The sequence below is a fragment of the Sprattus sprattus genome, assembly GCF_963457725.1.
Source record: "Sprattus sprattus genome assembly, chromosome: 17".
NCBI classification, from domain to species: Eukaryota; Metazoa; Chordata; class Actinopteri; order Clupeiformes; family Clupeidae; genus Sprattus; species Sprattus sprattus.
In genome coordinates, this window is record NC_137915.1 from 16848745 (window position 1) to 16869373 (window position 20629).

At 41.4% G+C, this 20629-nt stretch overlaps 3 protein-coding genes across 3 annotated transcripts in view; all 3 read left to right on the forward strand.

The window, feature by feature from the left end:
• Positions 1–6456, forward strand: part of map3k22 (mitogen-activated protein kinase kinase kinase 22) — a 49557-nt gene extending 43101 nt beyond the window's left edge. The window contains exons 14-18 of the mRNA XM_080855400.1: positions 76–224; positions 527–658; positions 2558–2687; positions 3902–4079; positions 4254–6456. Coding sequence (XP_080711526.1) covers positions 76–224; positions 527–658; positions 2558–2687; positions 3902–4079; positions 4254–4482 — 818 coding nt within the window. The 3' untranslated portion in view covers positions 4483–6456. The remainder of the gene's footprint in view (positions 1–75; positions 225–526; positions 659–2557; positions 2688–3901; positions 4080–4253) is intronic.
• A 538-nt stretch (positions 6457–6994) lies between these two features.
• Positions 6995–15630, forward strand: cry-dash (cryptochrome DASH). The gene is made up of 14 exons (XM_080855402.1): positions 6995–7122; positions 7809–7981; positions 8341–8434; positions 8521–8651; positions 10709–10857; positions 11453–11541; positions 11628–11701; positions 11837–11926; positions 12090–12169; positions 12356–12415; positions 12612–12769; positions 12938–13057; positions 13535–13711; positions 15157–15630. The coding sequence occupies exons 1-14, from the start codon at positions 7060–7062 to the stop codon at positions 15280–15282; spliced, it is 1584 nt and encodes a 527-aa protein (XP_080711528.1). The 5' UTR covers positions 6995–7059; the 3' UTR covers positions 15283–15630.
• Positions 15631–16164: 534 nt separating this feature from the next.
• myd88 (MYD88 innate immune signal transduction adaptor) lies at positions 16165–18690 on the forward strand. The gene is made up of 5 exons (XM_080855404.1): positions 16165–16547; positions 16846–16965; positions 17445–17625; positions 17832–17923; positions 18312–18690. The coding sequence occupies exons 1-5, from the start codon at positions 16235–16237 to the stop codon at positions 18464–18466; spliced, it is 861 nt and encodes a 286-aa protein (XP_080711530.1). The 5' UTR covers positions 16165–16234; the 3' UTR covers positions 18467–18690.
• Positions 18691–20629: the final 1939 nt, after the last annotated feature.

Here is a 20629-nt window from a genome sequence, read left to right on the forward strand (position 1 = left end):
TCTATTTTCACCTTTGTCAGGACAATGGATCTGGCAGTGTTTTTGACGTTGCCATGGTTTATGTTTCTGTGACAGCGCCACGGGCACCGGTGAACTGGCGGCAGGGGAAGCTGCTGGGCCGCGGGGCGTTTGGAGAGGTCTTCCTTTGCTACGATGCCGACACGGGCCGCGAGCTTGCGGTCAAGCAGGTGCCCTTTGACCCTGTTTGCCAGGATACCAGCAAGGTAAGGGTGGTGTGTTACTAGGGGATGATATGTAGTTCTCATATGGTATCATCCATAGTTACCACCTGAAAATGGACAATAAAACAGGAATGTCAGGAATATGTATACACTCTCCCTCTTTCTCTTTTTCGTTCTCTCTGTCATTCTCTCTCTCTCTCTCACTCCCTGTGTCCCTCTTTCTATCGTATCAGTCTAACCGCCAGTACTAAAATATTTTAGAGTAGTCTGTCCTTTTCTTTATCTGTCCTCCCGGCCCACGCTCTTTCTCATGTGCCCTGTTCCCTCTCTTTTGCTCTCCTCAGGAGGTGAATGCTCTTGAGTGTGAGATCCAGCTGCTAAAGAACCTCCGTCACGAGCGAATCGTTCAGTACTACGGCTGCCTGCGTGACCCAGACCAGAGAAAGCTCTCCATCTTTGTAGAGTTTATGCCAGGGGTAATGCATATATGTATATTACACCAGTGTGTGTGTGTGTGTGTGTGTGTGTGTGTGTGTGTGTGTTTGTGTTTAGGCATACAGTTTGTGCATGTTATTGTGTGTGCATGTTATTGTATGTGTGTGCATGTTATTGTATTTTAAAGTGCAAATATATTAGAGAGAGGGGGGGGTGATCTAATAGATACACCTTAAACTATAACTTAGAAAACTAGCTGTTTTGAAGAAATGGCCTGAATTGGCTGTGCAGATCTACACATGTATATCTGGCTAGTGTCAGTATCTTTCTACTTCACCGTGGTCTTGCAAGTTATCTAGAAGTTGTCTGGTCCAAATGCAATTAAAACCTGATACGAGCAGCGCGACCAGCACGAGGACTAACATCCCAGCGGACCGCAATGTCGACATCACATCAGTTTGCTCTGTGCTCCGCTCCAGCAGGCCAAACCCTGCGCCAAAATGTCACCACCTCTCAGCAAACACGTTGTACGCGGTTGTCTCTGTCAGCGCTCTGGGGCAATTTATGAGGTCGTTTTGTCTTACAATGAAACATTTTAATGAGACTGTGTCTCTCCCGAGGCCTGTTTCTAATATTTCAATGGCCAGCCAGGCTTTGCTTTCACTTTACGAAGACTGTTTGGAGAGCGTTGCAGTCTGTTGTCATTGCCGGGAAAAGGTATTGGGGGATTGTGTGTGTGTGTGTGTGTGTTGGGGGGGATGCGGGGGGAGGGGGGGTTTGTGTGTGTGTGGGGGGGAGTAGTTAGGTGGAGGATTGTTTATGTTTAACGGAGGTTGTTCTGGAAGTGTGTCGTGGTGGCTTATTGGAATGCTCAAGCGGGTCTTTCCTTTTTCAAAGATTCTCCGTTAGCCAGGCCAGGCCCGTGGTCTGTGATCCTCTGATAAGACTAAACGCAGGAAGACATTATGCAGGCAACAAGCATGGGAGCTGGTGTCCAGTGGTAATATTTCATCACGTCAGAGCCAAGTCCGTGGAGTATTCTAGAGAAAAGCCATGCAGGGCATAAAAGGGTTTCTACTGGTGAAGCTTTTCAGTGGTGGTCTCCAATGGTGTCACAGTCTATGATGTGGTTTCTAAAGGTGGGGGAGTAATTCCCAGATGTAGTTTCTATGAAATAGATTCTATAGGGGGGTTTCCGTGGTGAGATATGTCCATTTGTCCAAACTAGGGGAGTTGCTGGGCTTAATCTTTGATTGCGTCAGTTAGCAACCATGAGATCATCACTCTCAGTGAGTAAATCTGTAAGGGGACCACAAGGGATTTTTTTTATTTTTCGCCAGTGGCCGTACAGTTGAGCCAGCGGTGAAGGAGTACCGCTGTATGTAAAGTGTGTCAACACTGTCGATTTAATCAGTCTGATTAGATTACAATACAGAGGGGCCTCAATGGGGTTTAGTCCAAATCGACAGAAGGGTCTCCCCCGGCCGGTGGTGGGTCGCTTGCCATGGGTTGCGTCACTGCTATCTTTAGGGATCTGTGGGGCCTTCACAAGGCCTCGTCTCCATAGTGACGAGTGGAAAACAGGAAAGGGGAGGGGGAAACGTGGCCTTGTGTTTCACCAGGGAGAGTTTGAGACTTAGGACGTTCTGGCTAACTTAACATCCTATTCAGAGTGAAAGGAATGTACAGCAATATAAAGTTTTTGCACCCATGTGATTCTGTACGATTTTGGGTAAAAGTATTTCAACTGTACTTGGCTGAAATTTTTACCTTAAAAGATATGTGGATTGATCATTACATATGAAGAACGATTGAAAGAGATTTCTCATGACCTTTATTTCTATCACTCCTCTCTCTGTCTCTTTCTGTGTGTGTGTGTGTGTGTGTGTGTGTGTGTGTGTGTGTGTGTGTGTGTGTGTGTGTGTTTCCTTTAACATCAGGGCTCTATAAAGGACCAGCTGAAGGCATACGGTGCTTTGACAGAGAAGGTGACACGCAGATACACTCGTCAGATACTGCAGGGTGTCTCCTACCTTCACGGCAACATGATTGTACACAGAGACATCAAAGGTAACTCAAACTGACGCTCTGCTCTAGGTTAAACTCGCTGACTTTCTTCTTGGGCTTTCATGTTGGTCTTCTAAGCCACTGATGCTAAAATCGCAGGAGAATCGCTCTGGGTTATTTTCAGGCACGTATTAGGTCATGGTGTTCCCACAAAAATATTGTTTCAATCATCTGAAAAAAAGCCCAAATGTTAAATATACGCCTCAGAAATATACCTCCGCTTTGGAGGCTGTCTAGACAGCTGAGGAAAAAGCTCAGCTTTGGCTACATCCAGCGTCAGACAACACTGGTGCCTCTTATTCAGAGCCTCAAAGTTTCTCAGAGGAAAAAAAAAAACCTAGAGATGATAGAGAGCGAGTGAGACTCGTGTAACATAGGGGCCATGTGAGTTTCCACTCCTTTTACGACCCAATATCTACTGGACACACACACAGCAAAACAGAACTGTATCCATACGTTCCACTTCCTCAGTTCCATTGCATGAAGCCAAGAGAACCCTGCATATACGATATAGCAGGAAGGCAGCAGACGTGCCACGCCAAAGCAAACTCCGAAGACCGTTAATCAGATTTATGTGCGAGAACAAGGAAATCTCACGTTCTCATAACAAATAAATGGATCTCTTTTGGAAAGCTGGAACAAGCAAGTGGAGATACTCTTTCGTCTTCTCTTGTTCTCTTTCTCTCTCTCTCTCTCTCTCCCTTCCCCCTTCTCCCTCTGTTTCTCCACGTCTGTCGTCTACATTTCTCTCATAATTCTGTCGTTGTGAAGTTAGGCCCTGGGATTCCAGGGTGTGGAGGATTTGTGGCCGGCATGAATTAGTCACTCCTCAAACAACCAGCCCAGCTCTCAGGCAGCTAAGCCACCCCAGCTCCGCTCTGGCGGAAAAATCACAGGGCCCAGAGACGTGGGAAGAGAGACATAACTGCCCCCACTCTACCGCTCATTTCCGAGCGCCAAAATACAGCAGGGAATTATCTAGTTGTTGATCGCGTAAGCCTGACGTTGCGGTTTTAGTGAGTGAGTCTTACTCCGTAATGTCTCTCCTGTCACAGAGGTGTTAACGTGTGTGTGTGTGTGTGTGTGTGTGTGTGTGTGTGTGTGTGTGTGTGTGTGTGTGTGTGTGTGTGTGTGTGTGTGTGTGTGTGTGTGTGTGTGTGTGTGTGTGTGTGTGTGTGTGTGTGTGTGTGTGTGTGTGTGTGTGTGTTTCCTAACAGGGGCTAACATACTTCGAGACTCCACAGGAAACGTGAAGCTGGGCGACTTTGGGGCCAGCAAGCGGATCCAGACCATCTGCATGTCTGGCACAGGCATTAAATCTGTCACTGGCACCCCCTACTGGATGAGTCCGGAAGTGATTAATGGTGAAGGATATGGGCGAAAGGCTGATGTCTGGTATGACAAATCTTTTTCTGCTTTTGTTTTACCCGAAATATTATGTTTGATTTACTACTTGTTTACTCATTCAGATTTATGTTACATATTAACAATAATATTTAAAAAGTTTAATCTTGGGTTAATCATTTAACAATTTATCTTTATTCATAAATTACTTTTTTATTCCCTCAGGAGTGTCGCCTGTACAGTGGTGGAGATGCTTACCCAAAAGCCACCTTGGGCTGAATATGAGGCCATGGCAGCCATCTTTAAGATCGCCACTCAGCCAACCAAGCCCAACCTTCCTGACGGCGTGTCAGAAGCTTGCCGGGACTTACTGCGGCAGGTGTTTGTGGAAGAGAAGTGCCGCCCCACCGCCGACCTTCTGCTCTTCCACCCTTTCGTGCAGGGGGCCTTCTGACACCCCCCTGGACCCCCACCCCTGCCCCGCCCCAGTCTCTAGGGCCCCTCGGTGACCATAAAGGGCCCAGCACCTCACCCAACTAACTGGGTCACCACACTCCACCTTCCAGTGACCAAGAGAAGATGCTCTCCACCTCTCTACAGCACAGTCTATCTCCGACTACTCCATGCTTACAGAGGCAGGCACACAACACAGTAAAACCCTGTGGTCCTGTTTAGATCCCACCAACTCCCACTAATTCTAGTACCACATATTTATGTAGTACTAAATATGGTTAGAAATGAAATAGGTCACTATCGAAAGAGGAAGTCCAGGTTTATACTGAGTCATCTCTGGCCTCTTTCGGCCAGCCAAATCTCCATGGGTGAGTAGGTTAGACTTCAAGGGCGTAGAGGGCATGGGCGAGGCCAGAGCTGGCTGGCTCACTGGCCCAAGGCAAATGTGACGCCACCTCATGCCTCCTACCTCCAGCATCCCAGCCAGAGAGATGCAGTGGTGGCCAGTGAGGTGGCACTTCCACTGGAGGGGTGTCCAGCTGGCGTGCTTCGGGAAAAAGGGGGTTCAATTGCATGACAGTGATATGCCACCTGAGTCATCCACTGTAGGATGTGACAAAAGCATTTTTTACATTGCTGTATGTATCACATTCAGGTGCTGGGAAACAAAGCCATTTTGATGGCAGTTCCACCACCTCCCCCAAAAGACACTCAAATCCAAATTGAATACCATTGGATTGCATTGCGTTATATGTTATAAGAGACAGCACATAAACATTTTGATAGCTAGTTTTCTATTTGAAGCATGTCGATAAGAAAATGTCAATACTGTAACAAATACTCGTTGAGTAATTTTGATATGGTTGACTGTAATGGTTAGAATCTAACCATTTGAAGATGACACAGACCAATACTTGTCCAACCACCTAAGTGGTGAAAGTGTGGGTGTCAAATAAGTGTGTCTTCTGAATGTGCAAAAATTCTTTAGATAGATGAATAATGAAGCACATTTTGTAATGCAAAATTCATCTCGTGAAGGTCACATGATTATATGAAGCGCTCTGCCCCCTGTTTTAAAAGGAGTCAATCACTGTACTGAAGTTGTTTGTTCCCTTTTGCACTTTTTGTATCTTGCATTCATAGGGTGTTAACACACAGGACAACTGAAAAAAAGAAATATTTTTTATGTTTTACAAATGAAAACTTTGTATATTTTTTTTTAAAACAGAATAATGTGGACTCTTCTAAGGTTTGGAGGAAAATACCAAACATTTTGTATTTTTTTTTTAAATATACATATACATTGAGATGCTCTTAAATTGTCTTAGCAATACTGCAATGCCGACATGTACGGCTAGGCTGAAAATAATCACACATGTCCATGTCCTCATAGATCACAGTATGTATCACACACCTTCACCTAAGTGACCAAAGAGTGGCTTATGCCTATAAAGAAATGGATGGCAAATGTGGTGCAATTAAAATGCAGCCCTGGCTTGGGGCTGTCTTGTAAAGATTCAAATTGCAGAGCCTAAACAGTGGGATCACTGAGTGACCCATGTTTAATTGTCATGTACTTTTGTACTTAGGCGAAGGCACCGAGACTTTGCATTGCATTGAGCGTCTTATAATAGAATTTGAACAGAAAACAATTTATTTCATTTTAATTGGTCTGTCCTCAAAATGATTAAGTGGCCAATAAAAAAGAGGCAGAGAAAATGTGGATGTACAAAACATAATGCTCACATTTGCCATGCATTAATCAGCAGAAAACCATGAACAAAAATGACTGTAAAGTAAAAGTGCCTTTTAAACCATAATGTAAGAACACAAATGGTAAGACGTATGCATTCCATTGACATCTGTCTGTATTTCTAAAAAAGGAATATAGAAATGATTTACATGAAAATGATTGTATTGTAAATATGTTATACCGCACTTGTATGAAATTACATTTCATTATATTCAAATTATATAAGTAGACTACCCAAAATTTCTCGAGACGGAAATTCTTTATGATCTCAGAGAAGTCAGTAGAACATGATAACAGTGCTTTTGAAAGGGGCTCTGAACATTCAGTCTTGGCCTTGATGATGAAGCCTGGAACAGTCAATATCTTTTGTACATTTAATTTAATAAATTAAATGTTAAAGACATACCTTTGTGTTATTGTGTCATTGTTTGGGATTATACATCGGTTGGTCATCAGTTGGTTGGTGTAATGATTCTTAATGGAGCCTTCTTGTACACCAGAATGTGAAGAATAACTAAATAAATTAGGCTTGAAACAGTTTACAATCTCGTTTCATGTCTAAAGTAAATAGGACGGCTGTCCATAGAGAATAGGGTCTGTCTTGAGGTCGTGGTCTGCCCTTGGGGGTTGGGTGTGGTGCAGTTTACGTTACATATGTTGCTGTTTGGTAACAGACCGGTTCAGCTTGCTACAACACGTGCAAACGTTGTTGCCGTAACTGGTGCGCAGGCGCAAACACATATACATTGAATGTGAGATTTTCTTTCAGCTGCAATCGTGCAAGAACATTTGCGGTGCTATACATTGTACAACGCTATTATCAAGATGTCTAGTTCGCGCACGATAATCTGTCTACTGCGAAATGATTTGCGTCTTCACGACAACGAGGTAAGTTCGATGCTGATATATAAGTATAGCATACTCACGGATGTATTACTCGCGTTACATCAGATGCATCAGAAGACTCTAGCGAGTAGCCTACCTAAGTATAACGTTAGCGCTTGTCAATATTCTTATATTTCGCTTCCTCTGTATACGACTCTGAGACAACATACGATATTTAGAAAGATATACCGGGTAAAGAATATAAGGTTACTCCGAAAAAGGTCGAAAACAAGGGCAGTACAATTTACACGAAGTCTTTTTAGACCAGGCAACTCATTGTTTAGTACAGCGTTTATAAAAGTTACAAATCGGTCGCTACCATTGCGTTGCTACTGTACAAAAGCAACAGGGGGTGGATCAACTTTTCTCTGGGTTTGTTTGGACTCGTATAGCAGCAAGGATTTCCGGAAATTACGTGTAGAGCCATTGGTAACACGTAATATAAATAAATAAATAATACAACTGTATATATATAGCACCTTTCATGCAAAATAATGCAGCTCATAGTGCTTTACAGCAAATAATTAAAAATAGACATCAAATAAACATAAAAACTAGGATATAGTGCATATCACCAGAAAACACATTTAACATTGATTGCAATATAGAAACAGATGTTCCATTGTCTTTTCAGTTAACTTGAATTGGCTTTTGCAAAGATGTCAATATAAAACTCTTTTTTTCTCTAGGTATTCCACTGGGCCCAGAAGAATGCAGAGCACATTGTTCCACTCTACTGCTTTGACCCGCTACACTATTTGGGAACCCACTGCTTCAATTTCCCAAAAACAGGACCTTTCCGTTTGCGCTTTCTTCTTGACAGTGTACATGATCTGCGGGCCACCCTCAAAAAGGGAGGAAGGTGAGACAGTAAGCTATTTTTCCGTTTAGGATAAAACCCACAGTATGGTAATAAAGGCAGTGCCAGTTTGTGTCATTGGTCGGCTCAAGGTTACAGGATCTAACAGGACGGAAAGCACTAAACTGTAGTGGAGGTGTCTGTCCTTTGTTAAAATACAATATACATTATCATTTGCATAGGTTGTCAAAGAAGGTTTTGAGCTGGGGCTGGGTTATTATGTGTTTGTGTTGTGGAAGCAGAGATGGTCAAAGCAGACCAAAAGAGGGGGTAATGACCTGCACCCAGAGTTAGCATCCCCTGAAAATAGTTACTCAGCAGCAGAGCATTAGTATTTCAGGCTTCTCTGTCTATCATTACAGTAATCTTGTGGTGCGTTGTGGAAAACCAGACAAAGTGGTTGATGATCTCATCCGGCAGCTAGGCTCAGTCACAGCTGTAGCTTTCCATGAAGAGGTTTGTACAAAGCTACTGCATTGCTCTCTAACTCATACTTAAAGAGATCTGCTCTCCGATTCATACCTTGTCTGCTTGCGCTCCAGGTGACGCAAGAGGAGTTGGAAGTTGAGAAGCAGATCAAGGATGTTTGCTCGAAAAACAAAGTCAAAGTTCAAAGCTTTTGGGGATCCACGCTTTACCACAAACAGGACCTGCCTTTCAACCACATCAGCAGGTAAGGGATTATAAGAGACTGTCATGTCATGACCATTTGATGATAAACATTTTCACAGTACCATTAATCACATCATGATCTTGACTAAGGTTTGGAGAATTATGTAAACAAATAAATAAATACCTTAGCAAAATTGGCATTTAATCATTCTGCATTCTGTATCAATGTACAGATCAGGGTAACAGTATGTGATCATATACAATCTATGGGAACAAAATGACAATACAATTGTCTTTGCTCATAATATGACATATAACATTGAGTAAATGTTCATTTAATTGACACTCATTCAAAGATGAAAATCATTCCAGCTTCCTCCCTAGCTAGCAGTCAGTTAGCAGAATGGTAAACTGAAACAGTAGCAAATGTATTTAAACTTAATCTTAACTCGGCAGTTTGTTTCCAGGGCAAAAAAAAACAAACAAACAACAGTAAAATAAACCTTCACAGTGTTTCCAAACACCTTGATGCAGTTTAAACTTAATCAGATACATTACTAAATATACTGTTTCTTTTTCCCTAGTGGTGTTTCTGGGTTTATTTCAAATTTCCCAAGACAATAAAATAACCGTATTCCTAATTTGCAGAGCTGCTTCACAGCAGTACAGTTAACAATGGTATTTAACTGTCCATCATACATTCAGTAGCAAAGGGCATATAAAGTTTGTACATTTCTGCTCAGTCAAACCGTCAACAGTTCCACTTTTTGACAAGTGACAGCACAATGCCTTTGATGGAATCGAATATCGCTGTTTTCCTGTTGTGTCGGACATGAATCGAGTGCTTACATTATTTTGTATCATCTTCCTCTGTAACCCATGCCCCTGGTTATGTACTCTGTCTTTGTCTCTGTCTTTGTAAGAGCAAATAGATGAGACCTAGCTCATTAGCATTCAAGTGGCTTATGTGAACATTCAGGTTCCCCTGTAGCATTTGAACTCTTTCCCCCCAGATAGCCTCCTTCCTGCTATGAAACTGCTATGAACCAACCATCGAGACATACTACTATGTCTATGCTATGAACAGTCATTGATGTTCACTGATTAGCTGATGGAGTGCTCACTCATTATCACGCAGTTTAACCCTTTATTGGTCCCACACGACATCCCCCCTATTCAAACCCCGCCACAACAGAGACTCCCCAAAGGCACTGGGACTCAACTGTAATTGTCCTTCATTCACCATTGCCTTAACTTGTTATTGTTTGGCTGGTAGAATTGAAGGCAAAACATTCACAACCAGCAATGAACGTAACAATAGTAGAATATTATACGTAACATACATGAGAGTGGAACAAACATTGACAGTACAAAACAAAATACAATGATACTCTAGATAGACTATTTTGTAATATTTTGTAATAACCTAATAAGGAGTTGTAGGTATCTGGGGCTGACTAGGCCTTTGCATGTTCTCACTATCTGCACTGGATTCATCTGCATCCTCAGATGGCACTCGCCCCTCAGACTCGTCCTCTATCGCAGCTTCTCAACCAACAGGGAACGGGTTCTTGAACTGGATCTGTTAAACAAACCAGCCCTCATTTGCGCCAGTTTTGAGTAGAGATCTTTCTAATCAAGGATGCGTCATCAACAGAGGGTGTTGCACAATGCATAACAGAGTTGAACAGTAGCAACAAAATGGCCGATTGCATTGATTACCTGCTCCTGCTTTTGTTGTGTTCTGCTTCCTCTCCAAATTGTACAATTGCACACCCACTGATGTCGTCATGGTTACCTACTGATGTCGTCATAGTTCGCTAAAACAAGCTATCTTTTGTTTCCAGCTGGGAGCCATGATTTCAGGTTCCAGACCTATTTATTTTTGTTCAAAATTCTTCAAACGGTTCAAAATATAGTGCACGAAACCAGAACGGAACCTGGTCCCCGCTTGGAGTAAATACAATTCATCAATGGTTTTCTTTAGCTAGGGACCTCAAAGACACAAGGTTTTGTCTGATCCCTGTGCACGACTCTAGGAGGGTCACCAACTGTGAACACCACCAATCAGAATGATCAGATGATATCAACATTATTGCCTCCTTGACCCTTTCCCAGGCTTCCTGATGTGTACACCCAGTTCAGAAAGGCGGTGGAGTCCCAGGCCAGGGTTAGGCCAGTGCTGCCCAGTCCGACCCAGCTGAGACCTCTCCCCCTGGGCCTGGAGGAAGGGTCAATTCCCACATACAAGGATCTGGAACAGACAGGTCTGCATTTGAAATGTAACTCTACATGGGAGTTATAATATGTGCCTGTTTAAAAAAAATATGATAATTTGGGGAAGTGGATTGGTCAGCTGACTGTTTCACTGTGTGGTTTCTGGTGTAGTGTGTGATAAGCAATTTTACAGAAGGATCTTTAGTATAAGCAATTCTACATGACTATGAAGACTACAATGCCCCTCAACAAGAATGGCATATTGAAATTGATATCATTGATGTGCCTTAACCACAGAAGATGAGTGACTTATGCAGAAAACATCAGTAATAGAGTATCAGTGTTAATATTCACTCTTTCCAGTGAAGATATTTGGCAAGACTGTTAACATCCACTCCCCCATCCTTATGTCACTCCCCCATCCCTATGTCACTTCCCCATCCCTATGTCACTCAACCATCCTTATTTCACTGCCCCATCCCTATGTCACTGCCCCATCCCTATGTCACTGCCCCATCCTTATGTCACTGCCCCATCCCTAGTCACTCCCCCATCCTTATGTCACTCACCCATCCCTATTCACTCATCCATCCTTATGTCACTCACCCATCCCTATGTCACTCACCCATCCTTGTGGATCCTTAGAGCCAGTGGCTGATCCACGTTCTGCCTTCCCTTGCTCTGGAGGGGAGAGTGAGGCTTTGGCTCGACTACAGCATTACTTCTGGGATACAGTAAGGAACCCTTTAGTACGCCCTTAACCTTTTTTATTTCTGTAATGTTTTTATTTTATTTGTTGACGTTGCTGAAATATTCACAGGATGCTGTGGCGACATACAAAGAAACCCGAAATGGCTTGATTGGGATAGATTATTCTACAAAATTCGCACCATGGTGAGAATTTCACCTGTTCTGGGTTAATTTCCAAGTGTTGTGGTGTCTGTCCTATGTTGACATCAAGTCATAACTATTCCAAATAATTTCTGCTTTATAAATGACTGCATTAGTGACATCTCTGGTCTTCCACAGGCTTGCAATGGGCTGCATATCTCCACGGTACATATATGAACAAATCAAGAAATATGAGCGAGAGAGAACAGCCAACCAAAGCACATATTGGTATGTACAATCAGAATAATCAACCAATCAATAATCAAGATATCTACCTTATCTAATAATCAGAATAATAAACCATTATAGATGCTTATCTAGTTGTCATATAATTACCATACATTTATTGGTGACTGGACTGACTTACACAACCTGTTTTTTTCTCTTCCAGGGTAATATTTGAGCTACTTTGGAGGGATTACTTCAAGTTTGTGGCTATGAAGTATGGAAGCAGACTATTTAATTTAAATGGTGAGAGGATATTTCTGGTAATTTGGTAAAATATTAATGATTATGTATGCCTATTATTAACCAGCATTGCTCCTGAGTAATCAAAAGCTTGGCATGTACTCCAGAGTTTTTCTTGAAAGGCAAATAAATAAAAGTCAGTTATAAATCCTCTCATTCCTAACTCTTCTCATGTTTTTCCTTATCAAGGTCTACAAGACAAGCATGTCCCTTGGAAGACAGACAGGAAGCTCCTTGATGCTTGGAAAGGTAGAACATAACAATAACAGTAGCAGTGCTGTGTTACGAATGTCCAATAAATAGTCCAAATATAAAATAGTTTTAGTGGTAGGTAAATTGTTACTGTTAAAAAGTAACAACTGGATTGATGGATTAATTAATGATTGGTTGATTGACCAATTAGCTTATTAGCGTATCTATAGGTTTCTAACATATGTCCTTCCAGAGGGACGGACAGGAGTACCCTTCGTGGACGCCAATATGAGGGAGCTGGCCCTCACTGGCTTCATGTCCAACAGAGGGAGACAGAATGTAGCCAGCTTCCTCACCAAAGACCTGGGCCTGGACTGGAGGATGGGGGCGGAGTGGTTTGAGTACTTACTGGTACGTATCACTCTTAGAGTAGATACAGTACACAATTATTATTACCCAAGCACTGCATTATCAATTTTATCATCAATCACAGCAAGCTTTATGTTGTCATGAAGTCATGAAAGTCATGAAGATGTGCCTCATGGGTGTGTTAATTGGCTTTTGGTTTTGATTCAACAGGTTGACCATGATGTGTGCAGCAACTATGGAAACTGGCTGTACAGTGCGGGCATTGGCAATGACCCAAGAGAGAACAGGAAGTTCAATATGATCAAACAGGGACTGGACTATGACAATAATGTAAGCACACTGAAGTAATACGATAATTCCAGTCAGATGTTTTAGAAGTGGCTCACACTCTGCTTGGCTTAATATAAATTTGAATGTTAATGCTGTTGCCTGGTAAATAACTTTACATACAGATACACACGTCAAACACAACAGATATATGAATTGACATGAGAGCTTTAATAATGATGATATATGTCAATGATAAGTCAGTTGTCATAGCAACCAGGCTCAGAAATAAACCAAAACTGTCACGACCCGGCCCCTCATGTTATATTACCTGTTGTCTTTGTGCTTCCCGATCCTAATGTTCCATTCCTGGTGTTGATCTCCTGGACCTGAGACAACAGTAGATCTTTTTTTGCTATAAAGAGATATTAGGAGGGTGCTGCTAGTGACCTACACCCCAAAAATGTTGTATTCCTCAAGGCCTCTGGAGCCTCCCACTATGCTCTGTTGTCGGTCACGTACCTGTTATTTTTTATTTAGGGAGACTACGTGAGGCAGTGGGTACCTGAACTGCGGGGCATTCAAGGAGGGGACGTTCACACACCGTGGGCTCTGAGCAGTGCAGTTTTGTCACATGCCAAAGTGTCTCTCAATGACACATACCCATCCCCAGTCGTCATGGCACCTGAATGGAATCGCCATGTCAACAAGAAGCCTGTGAGTTATTTTAATTATCTTAAGAATTATTTAAGTAAACGGTGTGAGGGACAGATAAATACACCTGTTGTTTCTACTAGCGGCTGAAGCTATGTACTGTTTAATTCTGTGGTCCATAAAAATGTAAGCCCAAACGACAGCAAAACGTTGCCAATTATATCACCAGACCTTCAGTTGGTATTCTAGCAAGCTTTTATCATTGGCAGTTATGTTGTTTTAGGTATTCTCAAGGGATTTTCATGTAATTTAGGTGGTTAGCTCACTAGATTTAGACCAAAACTCTTCACTGATGCTTTCATAGAAATGTCTAGGAGTCACCACCAGCATGAATGTTTATCATGTCTATTTTTGTATTTTTCTCAATAGTGAGATCACCGATGTTGCTGCAAAAGCACACGTTTCTGTAACATTAGTTCTGTATAGGGGTGGGAATCTCTTGGCACCTCACGATTCGATTCCGATTCAGAGGTCAACGATTCGATTCTAAATCGATTATCGATTTTAAACCGATTATCGATTTCAACAATATCGATTTTTTTTTTACACATTTTATTTTGAAATGCAAGCTGCATATATTATTGCATTGCTCATAGAAAGTCAAAATTGTGACAAGAAAAAGCTTTTTCTCTAATAAAGCAAATAGAGAAGGTTATTCATCCGTTGATTTTCTTTAATTATCAAACACAAAGAAGGAAGTGATTTAAGACTCTGAGTCGCAAACTCAAATGATTTAATAGTCGAAATGCATTGATAATCGTTTTATCGGTTCGAATTGATCATCGTAATTCCCTTTTTATAACATGACTTGTTTCATTCTGGATGAATACTGTATGGGGTATTTCAACATAAGGGAAAAAACTTCCAATTGGTCTTTGTGAAGTTAAAAAACGAGCACAAAAGGTTCCTGTACTATAATCACATGTTGACGATCAATAGATGTTTACCACCTGTGAAATACTGAAACAGAACTGTCAACTGTTTGGAAATGTCCCTCACGAAAACAACTGGACCCTCATGTGTAAAGCCTTGTGTAGAATTCATACTGAAAGGAGAGTACGCACAAGGCTAGAAAGCTGACCCAGATATACAAAACCGTGCGCACGCAAGATTCTACGCACCTTTCCTTTGTATATCCTCACCCTCTCTCCTTTCTCAGGTCCCCGCATTTTAATATGCTAATGAATATTAGCCGTAGCAATCACAACACACCCTTGCAAGATAATTGGGACTGAAATAATACGCATCAATCGCGTCAGTCAAGTTTAAACAACGTGCCCTCTTGAGTTTTAAGGATATTAAGAGTTTTAAGGATATTAAAGTCTAGTCTAGTCTAGAGTCTTATATTTTGTCTAGTTAAGGTCTAGTTTTGAAAACCCACCACCATCGTTTTCACCATGTTACATGCAATGTATAATCTGTTAACAAAATGTGCTATATTTTGTCAGGTTGGCGCAACTGGCCCCTCTTCGAGAGGGAGAAAGGGTCCATCGCATACCCACAAACAACACAAGGACAGAGGCATTGACTTTTACTTCTCCAAGAGCAAGGGTCTAAATGCATCCAATGATTGACTGCAATTGACTTCGAGGATTGTCTCTTTGCTTTTGACAGGGCTAGTTTGGGCATGCCCTTTGTCAGAACAGAGCATGTGTTATATTTGTTAGAAAGGGTGATAAACATGTATTTGTTTATGAAGTATACAAACAGTACACTATAACACAGCACCTGTTTTCTCTTTACATAAATGGTGAAGCCTTAAGCCTGAAATGCTTACATTGTAAATTGAAATGAAACTATTCATCTGTGCAATACTTTGGGATGGTATATAGTTTGTTGTCTGTTTATGTATAGTTTTAATAATGACATGCCTGTTGCACTCTTCTTTTGTGATACGTTTTGAAATAAAAGTGTCGTCATTTGGTGGATTGATCAGAGCTCTGAGTGATGCTTACACTTATAAGGAAGTTGAAAGTTTATGACAATCTAATTTATATCGAGAATTGATTAACAAGAAAGGAGAAGGGAAACTACAAAGTGACCTGTTTTGGATGGCTTAAAACCGCAAACTATTTTTGTTAGTAAACTTGAATAGTGTTTAAAACAATGGTATCTCTTGTTTCATAGCGGTTTGTGGCATACAAAATTCAATTTGATATAACGGGAACTTCTTACGGTAGGCTACTATTTTTTTATTGAATACTTTTCATATCATGTTTTAAAGCCTACTATTCGTAAATAGGCCTATGTGTGAGACTTTTTTACGACATACAGGGGTTCCTGTTGCTGGACAATTAAGAGTTCCTCTGTAAATAGTGTGGAAATGGCACACCTCTTATCGTGACGTATTTTGGGGCCATTTCCTCATTCTTTACACGGACATTGAGCATTTCTGACTGTACTCTAAAGTGTGCTAGGAAGGGACTATGAATAGTACAGTTGTTTTAAAAGTTGTAAAACTGCTTTTTCCTTAAATGGAAATTTTGTAATGTTTTCTCTTGGATTTTAATCGTATCAGGCTACAACATGGCATCTGGTAGTGAGACCAGCGTTGACTTCTACAAGATACCCTTAGTTGCCTTAAATCACAGTGTGAGAAAAAAGCTTGGACTTTACTTAAATCCGCCCAGCACTGTCGCGGCCGACTGGACTACAATCGCAGAGATGATGGGCTTTTCGTACCTCGAGATTAAAAATTATGAAACCTGCCACAATCCTACTCTCAAGATTTTAGACGACTGGCAGGCGCGCTGCTCAGACGCAAATGTTGGAAAATTACTGTCGCTAATCGAGACTGCCGACAGAAGCGACATAATCTGTGATCTCAAACCACTAATAGGTACGTTTTTCACAGAGGCAGTGGAATACATTGAACCATTTTCAGGTTGCATGTTAATTTTAACATTACATAATAAAAATGTTATTATATGCATAGCAGACATCCGGATTTAGTAGCGTACGTGTAACCTAATTGTAGCCTCTTTATTTACTGATTCCCTGAAATCCTGTTGAAGTAGTCCAGACATGAGTCGTCTGGCGGAGTACAAAATGACAAGTACAAGTTAGAGATGGCTATCAGAGTGAAAGCTCTAGTTTGAGGATTTGTAACAAAGCACTGCTTCTTTCTGTGTCGACAGAGGAGGACTGCATCAAGCATCTGAAGAAGCTACAGGTCCCCCCAGTTCAGGTCCCAGAGATTCACAGCTCTATCAAAACCCCAGAACCTTATGCCATGACCATGCGAGATGATCCGAGGGGTCAGTATCACATACTCTTCTCTACAGATCTTAAATTCGAATTCAGTACAAGCATGATAATAACCAGTTCAAAACATTTTCTGAGACCATATATTTCTTTTAACTTTTTCGCAAATGTAACTCTGATCATTGATCTGATTAAGATTGCGCAATAACCCAACAGAGCATATCTCAAAGGATAATGTGGGCCTGTGGTTAGTGAACATTGCTAACAGGAAATGCAGGCCCTGTAACTCTCATATCCCATTTTCACCCACATGTTGACAACAAATGGATAGCCCTTATATTTACATGTATTAATTTAGCAGACAGACACCTTTACCGAAAGTGACCTAACAGATATCCTGCACATTGTGTTTTTTATCAGTATGTCAACTCACTGGGTATCAAACACACAACCTTCACACCTTGCTCTACCAGTTGACCCACAGAAACAAGTGTGGAGGTTTTCTAACCATCCCTTTCCCTTGATCTTTTAGGTGAATCTCCTGAGATGTTTGATGCCTTCATCTGCTACTGCCAGAACGATTTTAAATTTGTCTTCGAGATGATCGAGCAGCTGGAACAGACGGACCACAACCTGAAGCTGTGTGTGTTTGACAGGGATGTTCTGCCTGGAACGTGTGTGTGGACCATCACCAGTGAGCTCATCGAGAGGAGGCAAATTGCATCACATACATGCTACCTGTGTTGCTTTGACTTTGTTCTCTATCTCTGGCTCCTGTGTGCTGTGTTTCTTCTTTGTCTTTGCTGAAACATTTTACGTTTGATACGTCTCCAAATCACCACATTCCTTTTGCAAGTGAAATACCAAAACCTTGCATGAGGAAAATAATCACTCATGTCCTCCACTCATATCCTTAAAGATGTAGGAGGATGGTGGTTGTGATTTCCGATGACTACCTGGACAGCGAGGCATGTGATTTCCAGACCAAGTTCGCTCTCAGCATTTCCCCAGGTAAGATGCAGGGAGTGGTCTATATGTTTGTACATGATATTGTGGTCAGGTTATTTCCTGACACATTTCCTACCACATCCTGCATGGTGTTCTTGTCTGTTGTCCCCCTCCCCCATGCACACATGGCTGACTGGCCAAAATGCACACGCAACGCACGTTCCATTTGCTCACAGCTCTCCTCTCCCACACATTATTTAATTTAATCATAGACTTTTGCATGGGCCCTCCCTGGGCCTTGGGCTGGGGTCATCTGTGCCCCCCCCCCCCCTGCCTACTATTATCTTACCGTATCCATATCTCTCTCTCTCTCTCTCTCTCTCTCTCTCTCTCTCTCTCTCTCTCTCTCTCTCTTCTCTATCTTACGTTTTTTTTTTTTACCTTGCCACAGGTGCTCGCAATAAAATGCTTATTCCTGTGATCTACAAGCCAATGAAAAAGCCCTTTCCGAGCATTCTACGTTTCCTGACAGTCTGTGACTACACCAGGACCTGCACGCAGACTTGGTTCTGGAGTCGGCTGGCTAAGGCCCTGTCCCAGCCCTGATGCCGTGGGATGGGATGTGTCACCATGGGAGGTCACCATGGGGACACTGTGAAAGTATGTCTCGATTGTTGATGTAGGGTGGGGAGTTCCCTGGTTAGGTTTCCGAGTAGTTGATGAAACTTACCTGTTAGACTCTGGAGTATCTGGTATTCTCCGGATATCAAATTTAGATTTTTTTTTTTTTTTAGTATAGCATATGCTGTGCATATATTGTGTCACAATGTTCACATAGCTCAACCTTATTTCAAAGATATGCTTTTTCCTATGCATTTCTTTTTCCTGCCTAAGACAGTTCACATAAAAAAGAGTAATTCATTATAATAGATGTGGGTACTTTTATGTAAAGCAAGGTTTTGTACTTTGGGAATTGTGTTTCAGTGTTGTTTGCATGCAGTTAAGCAGGGCTTGTTTACAGAGAGCTTTGCATCAGTAATGCATTTTAAAAGCATGCAAAGCATTTTTAAGTGAATATTTTGTTGTTCACACATCTATGGGATCATTAATTATGTTGTTTGTCAGGCATATGTTTCTAAGGAATGTCAAAGGAGGTTATGAATGTATGTCATGTTTTAGTGAGCCCTTAAAAAAACTGTGACGGTTCTGTGAATGTGTTATAATGGATCAATTTATGTAAAAGAACATTTCATATATTTTGTATTCTGTCTATATAGTCATTATGAGTCCAAGATGATTGAATAAAAATCTCTAAAACACCTCCCCTGTTTTTCCCTAGTGTATCACTCCTAGATGTATAGCATTTCAGTATAGCATCTAGTGTCAAATTTCAAATTTCACTGAAACCACTTAATTAGATTAGTTTTTCAATGTGGGTGATAGAGGACAATGAAAAGACAACATTTCATGATTGACTGATTTGTTTCTTGAAACTTCTCTCAGTATGACGTCTCAGTAACATTCAAAAATGGAAATGAAAACGTGGCTGTTCACAGCCTGTTCCTGTAAGAACCAGTGTTGTGTAGTCATGCTGCTGACCTACTTCCTGTGTGACCTGTGGCTCTGCCATTTGAACAGACCGAAAAGCAAACAAGGAACTTCTGGTCTACGACACACACTATAGCTGCAGTGCCCTAAAAGAGAGTTAAAACCACCTATGCGGATGAGTCTGAAGTGAAATGGACTATCTCACGTTTTTTTTTTTACCTTGCCACAGGTGCTCGCAATAAAATGCTTATTCCTGTGATCTTCAAGCCAATGAAAAAGAATGACACCACACAGCCACATGATTTATGGTGTTAATAAAGCAACAATTATTTTTTTATTATTATTATTTTGTCTGTAGTTATGCCAGTTGTACACTGACAGAATTATGTACATTATGTAAAGCAAACACAGGTATTGTCTCTTGGTGGTAGGTACCCTCTTAGGAATAGCCCAGTGATAGGGCATAGTGGTTTTCTATCTTAAGTATGCTGGTTGGCCGTTTTGCAGAGAATTGCAAGTAAACAGCATGTCAATTTCCCACTTATAAACAGAGATTACTGTTCTTTTCTCAGTCTTCCCCAAGGATCCCCTCTAGAGTTTGGCTCTGTCAGGGTAATAACCCTTCTGCCAGTTGTTAAATAATATCAATCTTACAATGTAATTACTTCGGGCTGCGAGTGTTTCCACTTGTTATTTTACCAAAGCTAGGGTCACCACCATTACATTTAACTTTATTTAGAATTTTGTTCTCCCCTGGGGTGATCTTCTGGTCCTGTAGATGAATTCATGTAGTTAGGGTATCTTTTTTTATGTGCTGTTTATTTTATCATGTTTTGTCTCCAGCTTCAGAAGACATCTCTTTTCTTAGACATAGCCCTGACAAATATTTCATCGAAGTTATTAATTGGTTATAAAATGTAGGCCTGTTGCATTTCTGGTTAATAAAGCGTGCATAAACCATGCATGCTGTATGTTGTACTGTGTGACCACTAGATGGCAGCCAACAACTGTGCCAGTACTAGACTAGGACCCCACACAGGGCATAACTCAAGTTCTCACAAGTTCAAAAATGATAGGCGATGAATTTTTGTTTACAAAAAGAAATCTACGACAGTACATTTAGAGTTCCATATAAATTATGATGGTGAAGGTATCAGAAGAAAGAGAGGTATATAGCAAGAAATGACGAGGCATATGCCACTCAGTGACCAATTTCTTCAG